Here is a 9427-nt window from a genome sequence, read left to right on the forward strand (position 1 = left end):
AAAGAACTACTGAATTAATAAATAAGACTAGAAGCTAATATTTTGAAAAAACAGATAAAATAGACAAAGTACTGATCAATCTAATAAAAAAAAGGAAAGAAGAAAACCAAAATGACAGTATCAAAGATGAAAAGGGAGACCTCACCTCTGATGAAGGGGAAATTAAGGCAATCATTAAAAACTATTTTGCCCAATTATATGGCAATAAATATAGTAACTTAGGTGATATGGACAAATATTTATAAAAATATAAATTGCCTAGATTAACAGCAGAAGAAATAGAATACGTAAATAATCCCATATCAGAAAAAGAAATTTAATGAGCCATCAAAGAACTCCCTAACAAAAAATTGCCAGGGCCTGATGGATTCACAAGTGAATTCTATCAGACATTCAAAGAACAACTAATCCTAATACTATACAAATTATTTGATATAATAAGCAAAAAAGGAGTCCTACCAAATTCCTTTTGTGACACAAATATGGTACTGATTCCAAAGCAAGGTAGATCAAAAACAGAGAAAGAAAACTACAGACCAATCTCCCTAATGAACATAAATGCAAAAATCTTAAATAGAATACTAGCAAAGAGACTCTAGCAAGTGATCAAGAGGGTTATCTATCATGATCAGGTGGGATTTATACCAGGAATGCAAGGATGGGTCAACATTAGGAAAACCATCCACATAATTGACCATATCAACAAGCTAACAAACAAAAATCACATGATTATCTCAATAGATGCTGAAAAAAGCTTTGACAAAATACAGCACCCATTCCTATTGAAAACACTGGAAAGTATAGGAATAGAAGGATCCTTCCTAAAAATAATAAACAGTATATACCTAAAATCATCAACAAGCATCATATGCAATGGGGATAAATTAGAAGCCTTCCCAATAAGATCAGGAGTGAAACAAGGATGCCCATTATCACCTCTATTATTTAACATTGTACTAGAAACACTAGCAGTAGCAATTAGAGAAGAAAAAGAAATTGAAGGTACTAAAATAGGCAATGAGGAGACTAAGCTATCACTCTTTGCAGATGATATGATGGTCTACTTAAAAAATCCTAGAGAATCAACTAAGAAGCTTGTAGAAATAATCAACAACTTTAGCAAAGTTGCAGGATACAAAATAAATGCACATAAATCATCAGCATTTCTATATATTTCCAACACATCACAGCAGCAAGAGGTAGAAAGAGAAACACCATTTAAAATCACCCTAGACAATATAAAATACTTAGGCATCTATCTACCAAAACAAACACAGCAATTATACAAACACAACTACAAAACACTTTCCAAACAATTAAAATTAGATCTAAACAATTGGAAAACCATTGATTATCGCTCATGGGTAGGATGAGCTAACATAATAAAAATTACCATTCTACCCAAATTAATTTACCTATTTAGCACCATACCTATCAAACTACCAAAAAACTTTTTTACTGAATTGGAAAAAACTATAACTAAGTTCATCTGGAATAACAAAAGATCAAGAATATCATGGAAATAATGAAAAAAAATGTGAAGGAAGCGGGCCTAGCAGTACCAGATATTAAACTGTACTATAAAGCAGCAGTCATCAAAACAATATGGTACTGGCTAAGAGACAGAAGGGAGGATTAGTGGAATAGACTTGGGGCAAATGACATCAGCAAGACAGTGTACAATAAACCCAAAGAGCCCAACTTTTGGGACAAAAATCCATTATTTGACAAAAACTGCTGGGAAATTTGGAAAACAATATGGGAGAGATTAGGATTAGATCAACATCTCACACTCTACACCAAGATAAATTCAGAATGGGTGAACGACTTGAATATAAAGAGGGAAACTATAAACAAGTTAAGTGAACACATAATAGTATACTTGTCAGATCTCTGGGAAAGGAAAGATTTTAAAACCAAGCAAGAGTTAGAGAAAATTACAAAATGTAAAATAAATGATTTTGATTATATGAAACTAAAAAGCTTTTATACAAACAAAAACAATGTAGCCAAAATCAGAAAGGAAACAACAAATTGGGAAAAAATCTTTATAACAAAAAACTCGGACAGGGGTCTAATTACTCAAATATAGAAGGAGTTAAATTAATTATATAAAAAAATCAAGCCATTTCCCAATTGATAAATGGGCAAGAGACATGAATAGGCAATTTTCAGATAAAGAATTCAAAAGTGTCAATAAGCACGTGAGAAAGTGTTCTAAATCTCTAATAATTAGAGAAATGCAAATCAAAACAACTCTGAGGTACCACCTCATACCTAGCAGATTAGCTAAAATGATAGAAGGGGAGAGTAATGAATGTTGTAGGGGATGTGGCAAAATTAGGACATTAGTGCATTGTTGGTGGAGTTGTGAACTGATCCAACCATTCTGGCTGGCAATTTGGAACTATGCTCAAAAGGCTATAAAAGAATGCCTGCCCTTTGATCCAGCCATACTATTGTTGGGTTTGTACCCCAAAGAGATCATAGATAAACAGACTTGTACGAAAATATTTATAGCTGCACTTTTTGTGGTGGCAAAAAACTGGAAAATGAGAATATGTCCTTCAATTGGGAAATGGCTGAACAAATTGTGGTATATGCTGGTGATGGAATACTATTGTGCTCAAAGGAATAATAAACTGGAGGAATTCCATGTGAACTGGAAAAACCTCCAGGAATTGATGCAGAGTGAAAGGAGCAGAGCCAGAAGAGCATTGTACACAGAGACCAATACACTGTGGTAAAAGAGAATGTAATGGACTTCTGTACTGGCAATAATGCAGTGACCCAGGACAATTCTGAGGGATTTGTGGAAAAGAATGCTACCCACATTTAGAGGAAGAACTGCAGGAGTGGAAACACAGAAGGGGGGCAACTGCTTGAACACATGGGTTGAGGTGGTCAAGATTGGGGATGTAATCTGGAAACTACCACACCAATGCAACTATCAATAATTTGGAAATGGGTCTTGATCAATGACACATGTTAAAAGCAGTGGAAATGCGCAGCGGCTATGGGGGTGGGGGGGATGTCAAGGGTTGAAGGGGAAAGTAAGAGCATGAATCATGTAACCATGTTAACTATTCCAAAAAATAAATATTTAAAAAAAATAAGAATCCCTTCTCCCCTTTTCATTTACAGTAGGACAGAGTCTCTCAGGGTGAGTAGAAATGGATTGGTTGTGATGGATTGCATTGCCTCACTGCCTTGTCTCTGCCCTGTCCCAACCCACCTCGCTTCCAAATTTCCCCACTACTCTTAAGGGAAGCACTGTCCTTCCATTCTACTCTAGTTCATTAGTTTAGTATCTTTTTCTAGTTCTCATTCTCCCTGACCCTACATATCTAATCACCTTAGAAAGGGACCTATGCAAGAGCTGTGGAGATAGAAATGGCCAGATTTGAAAAGCAATTAGTCATTTTTCCAGAGGTCTCTAAATTATAGTGAAATGCTTGGTCGTGTAAGCCAGAACAGTGGCACGCAAAAGGAGAAGAGAACTATCAGGAAGCTGCTCAGGAACCATTTAATTTTGTTGTAGGGGAGAAGATGCTAAACCTTAGTTCCCCAGCAGCTGATGAGATGTCATTGGATGAGCTTGGAGTACTCAAGTGATTTTCCACCAATGCTCATGAAGGAGAGAAGAGTAATTCCTGAATGGTCTCTAGAAGACCATTAGTTACCTAGATACAAGACCTCACCTTGTTTGCTATTTTTTCCCCATTCATCTAACTAACTGGACCTTTTGTACATGAAGCACTTAAAGAGAAACATTTCATACACATCCTGCCTGTTGAGAACCTTGGCCACTGTCCCCCATAGTAAAAACCACTGGACCTTGGACTGGGATGGATTCTAGAGATCTGTGAAGACAACATAGTGGGGATATATACTCATACCAGTCTGTACCTTTAAATCTAGATCATTGTTTAAAGTGCTTTTAAATCAAGTTAATGCCAGAGTTGCTCTAAAAGAGCCCCAAGGTCAATGGTGCTTGGTTTAGTAGATCAAAAATGGGTCCTGAAGTTTAGCCCTGTTTGCATTAATGTGTCAGTGGTGACTGGGACTTCCCATTGTCTAAAAGTAATGTCCAAATTTCTCATTCTGGCATTGGAAACCCTATACCAGCCAGCAATACCCTATTTCCCCAGCTTTATCTCCCACTATGCCTCTACCATGTGGCCTATATTCCAATTGGCTTAGTTTCTACCTTTCTCCCTGAATATTCAATGTTCTTTCTTTTTTTAAAAAGACTTAGTTTCTATCTTAGAATCAATACTGTGTATTGGTTCCAAGGCAGGAGAGCATAAAGGCTAGGCAATGTGGGTTAAATGACTTGCCCAGTGTTATACAGCTAGGAAATGTCTAAGGCTAGATTTGAACCCAGGATTTCCTATTTTTAGACCTGGCACTCTGTCCATTGAACCACCTAGCTTCCCAATCCACATTCTTTCTTGATCCTAGACTTTTCTGCTTGTGCTATTCCCCTGGCCCAGAATGCCCTTCTTTCTCTCTGCCCATCCAAAAACCATCAGTGGATTTCTATTAACTACTGAATAAGCCTCAAAACCTTTATCTGACATTCAAAGTTTTTTTTAATAATCTGGTGTTTCTTTGCCTCTCCAGCCTTATCGAATGCAATTTATACTTCATCAGAGCAGACTACACTCTCTTCCTGTGCTTTTGCCTCATCTTTTGCTACTCTTTCTACTCCACTGCATGTAAACAGTTTTTACCTTCTCATGAACTAACTGACCTTATCTTTCACTTACCTGAAGCCCAAAGAAAGCCATTATGATGGAGTTAATTGTCCCCAAGATGCCCTCAGGATCAAAGGGCTGTGTTGTCTTGTAGAGTTCCTGAAACACAGGAGGGAACCATTCACATCTGAGACAGGGAAGGAATTGGCTTTTCAATGAGAGTTTCCCTGAACTCCACTTTCCCCAGGAACACACAAACTGGTGATCCCATTAGCAGTTTCCTTTTCCACCTCCCCCCAAAATCATTAACCAGAGGAGGCAGCTGCCTTCCCAAAGCAATTCCCAGTTTCCTCATTTCCTCTAACAAAGGCTTTCAGCACAGCAGGATCCTAACTAGGAAGATAACCTCTCTGCCCCCAACAGAAGGTAGGGGCAGGAACTAGCCCCAGTTAAGTCCAAGATAATCCAGGATGAAGAAAAGCAAGTTGGCAGCTGGTGGAAGTTGACATGAAACTGGCCACTGCTGGCACATTAATGTAAATAGGGCTAAATTTCAGGACCCATTTTTGGTCTACTGATCCAAGAGACATTGACCTTGGGGGTCTTGTAGACCTATTCTGCCCCAGGCTTCTGTGGATACTGACACTGGTTCATACTCTACATCCTAGCATTCAAAGACTTCTCCATATGGTCTAATCTGACATTTTCAACCATATATCCCATTATTACTACTACACAAAACCTCCTCTACATTCAGGTCAGTCTCCACTTTATCCATCAACCACAACTCATAAAATTTTCCCTTCAAGTCTCTGTTAATACAGTATTATTTCCCTGTCTGGAATTCCATTGCATGCCCTGCCCCTCTATGCCTTCTATCAGGTTCTATTCATCCTTCAAAATGGCTTTAAATCCCTCCTCAGACTCTTTTCATTTATGTGGTATTAGTCAATTAATTAAATGGGCCTCAGTTTTCTCATCTGTAAAATGAAAAGATTGGACCTCAGAGATCCCTTCAACTCTGGAGCTATGATTTCCTAACTGCTATAATCTCACCTTCTCTATGGAGGTTCTCCCAATGATTCTAGGCTGCAGTGAATTCTTCCTCCTTGGAACTCGGAAATGTTAGCTATTATTAAGTACACATGCTATTTTATCTAATTTTCACAGCAGCCTTGTGAGGTAAGCACCACCATCATCATTATGTCCATTTAACAGAAAAAGAAACTGAGTCTTGTAGAGGTTAACTGACTTAGCTATGATGAGGAAATAAGACTGGAAAGGCATTTGGGGGGGCCAAATCATAAACAGCCTTGAGTTTCAGGTTCAAGAATTTGGATTTTATTTTATAGTCATTGGGAATCCATTAAGTAGTTTAGAATAGCAAAAGTATGTGTGTGTGTGTGTGTGTGTGTGTGTGTGTGTGTGTGTGTGTGTGTGTGTTGGGGATTGCAGAGCAGGGTGATGAGACAGCATGATTTGTTGGAGAGAGTGTTGGACCTGGGGTAAGTAAGATTTGGATTTGAATTTCACATCAGAATCTTACTAACTGTGTGATTTGGGGTCGGTCACTAACTTCTTTGGACTTTAGTTTCCTTATCAGTAAAATGAAAGGATTAAGCTCAGTGATTTCTTTTTTATTGATAATTATAATTTTATTTTTATTTTGAATATTTTCCCATAGTTACATGTTTCATGTTCTTTCCCTGTTCCTAAGTCCCCCTACCCCCCCTTAGCTGATGCATAATTTCACCGAGTTTTACATGTATCATTGATTAAGACCTAATCTAGTTGGACTAGAGTTATCGTTTAGTGTCTTCATCCCCAATAATACCCCACATCAGCCCATGTGTTCAAGCACTTGTTTTTCTTCTGTGTTTCTCCTCCCACAGTTCTTCCTCTGAATGTGGCTAGTTTTCTTTCTCATAAGTCCCTCAGCCTTGTTCTGGATTTTTGCATTGCTGTTAGTAGAGAAGTCTGGTATGTTCAATTGTACCACAATGTATCAGTCTCTGTGTATAAAGTTCTCCTGGTTCTGCTCCTTTCACTCTGCATCTGTTCCTGGAAGTCATTCCAGTTCACATGGAATTCCTCCAGTTCTTTATTCCTTTGAGCACAATAGTATTGCATCACCAACAGATACCACAATTTGTTCAGCCATTTCCCAATTGAAGGACATTCTCTCATTTTCCAATTTTTTGCAACCACAAAGAGCACAGCTATAAATATTTTTGTACAAGTATTTTTCCTTATTATCTCTTTGGGGTATAATCCAAACAGTCCTATGGCTGGTTCAAAATGCAGATAGTCTTTTAAAGCCCTTTGGGCATAGTTCCAAATTCCTATCCAGAATGGTTGGATCAGTTCACAACTCCACCAGCAATGCATTAATGTCCCAATTTTGCCACATCCCCTCCAACATTCATTACTCTCCCCTGCTGTCATTTTAGTCAATCTTCTAGGTGTGAAGTGATACCTCAGAGCTGTTTTGATTTGCATTTCTCTAATTATTAGAGATTTAGAACACTTTCTCATGTTAAGCTCAGTGATTTCTAAAGTCCCTTTTATATCTAAATCTATAATCCTAAAATCATATAGTATATGTTCAGACTTGAGCTTTAGGAAAATTAATCTGGCAACAATGGGCCAGAATTAGAGAAATGAGAAACTGGAGAGAGACCAATAAGAAGCCTATTGACAGATTCCAGGTGAAAGAGACTAAATCAAGGTAATAGCAGACAAAATGAAGAGAAATTACAGAAATTCTAAAATGCTAACAGGGCACTGTTGGACAGGTTAAGGTGCTAAGGCAGTGGAATAGGAGGAAGTAGGCTGCAGGGGAGCCCACTTGGATGGCCATTGAGGAGAAGGAAGCATTCCATTTGTCAGCTTCCTATTTTAACTAAATATTTTTGCTAACTCAGTGCTAATGGTAGATGTTTCAAGCACTTCTTTCCATTTCAGTTTCTCTAGTTTTTGCCTTGAAGTCTTCTCCTGGTAGCATGCCAGATGTCAATGGCAATGACATGCAATCTTCTATTTGGTATTCTGCTGCTATGTAGGCTGTGATAGTCTCTCTGAGTATCTAGTATTGCTGTGGATTTTCTCTTTCTCTGAATTTGCTGATATTTTACTTTATTTTATTTTTAGAAACTCTTACCTTCCATTTTAGGATCAATTTCGTGTACTGGTTCAGAGGCAGAAGAGCAGTAAGGGCTAGGCAATGGTGATTAAATAATTTGCTGAGGTTCACAGAGCTAAGAAGTATCTGAGGCCAGATTTGAACCTAGAACTTCCCATTTCTAAGCCTGGTTTTCAATCCATTGAACTACTTAGCTGCCCCCTTGGCTGATATTTTCAAGTATTCTGTAATTCCAATGCTGTATGTTTTCTCTGTATTTAACTCTGTTTGTTCTTTCTTCTTTTTATTCAGTCATTTCAGTCATGTTTGACTCTTCATGACCCCATTTAGGGTCTTTTTGGCACACGTGCTAAAGTGGTTTGCCATTTTCTTCTCCATTCCATTTTTAGATGAAATTGTGGCAAACAGGGTTAAGTGACTTGCCAAGGGTCAAACTGCTAAGTGTCTGAGGCCAGACAAACTCAGGAAGTTGAGTCTTTCTATTTTGAACTGGCATTCTATCTACTGTACCACCTACCTACTTGCTTTCTTCTTAGCCTTGATTATTAAATGCTTCACAAGATTATAGGATGTTGGGGCTGAAAGGGACCTTAGAGATCATTTAGCCCACCACACCCATTGTACAGATGAGGGAACTGAGGTACAGGGAGATTAAGTGATTTACCCATGGTTATCAAACAGAGATTTGAATCTAAGTCCACAGACTCTAATTCTGGTTCACTTTCCACTAAACTAAATTTGGCACCTTAACAATACAATATATTCTATTTCACTTTCTTTAAATAGAAATTTGGAGAGTGGCACTTCCAAAGCTAACATCCTTTGACTCCATTCTTATTCTTGAAAATTTCTCAATTCTGGAATTATGCTCAAAGAATTCTAAAACCGACTATACTACTAGGTTTATTTCCTAAGGTAATCAAAGAAAAAGGAAAAGAAATAATATATTCTCAAATATTTATAGCAGCTCTCTTTCTCTGTGGCAAAGAATTGGAAACTAAAGGGATGCCCATTGATTGGGAAATAGCTAAACAAATTGTGGCATATGATTCTGATAGAATACTACTGTACCATAAGAAATGAAGAACAAGTAAATTTTGGGAAATCGTGAAGAGACCTACTTGAAATTATGAAGAGTGAAATGAGCTAAACCAAGAGTACATTATATTCAGCAACAGAAATATTGTTTGAAAAATGACTTGTGTATGTCCACCTCCAGAAAAAGAATTGATTATATAGAAATAAGGGACATAGTTTCATATAAACATATATCTTTGCAAAATGATGTTTTTTCTACTGGAGGAAGAGGAAGGAGGGAGGACCCTAAATTAATAATTTATCAGTGCAAACAATGAATTAATTGATTAGTTTTTAAAATCTGGAAAAATTTCTCAAGGTCCACCTCTCTGACTTTATTTATGTTCATGTTTATTTGGGAGACAGAGAAAGAGATTGTGGAGTTTAAAGTTGAAGGGACCTTAAGACGTTGATTTTAAATGTTGCTCCAGGGTGTGTGTGTGTGTGTGTGTGTGTGTGTGAGAGAGAGAGAGAGAGAGAGAGAGAGAGAGAGAGAGAGAGAGAGAGA

The 9427-nt window shown here is 37.6% G+C and overlaps 1 protein-coding gene across 1 annotated transcript in view; it reads right to left on the reverse strand.

The window, feature by feature from the left end:
- The window catches only part of LOC123234328 (heparan-alpha-glucosaminide N-acetyltransferase-like), a 370163-nt gene that overhangs the window by 73307 nt on the left and 287429 nt on the right, over positions 1 to 9427 (reverse strand). The window contains exon 13 of the mRNA XM_044660239.1: positions 4773 to 4859. Coding sequence (XP_044516174.1) covers positions 4773 to 4859 — 87 coding nt within the window. The remainder of the gene's footprint in view (positions 1 to 4772; positions 4860 to 9427) is intronic.

This window comes from Gracilinanus agilis, chromosome 2 (assembly GCF_016433145.1).
Source record: "Gracilinanus agilis isolate LMUSP501 chromosome 2, AgileGrace, whole genome shotgun sequence".
Classification (NCBI taxonomy): Eukaryota; Metazoa; Chordata; class Mammalia; order Didelphimorphia; family Didelphidae; genus Gracilinanus; species Gracilinanus agilis.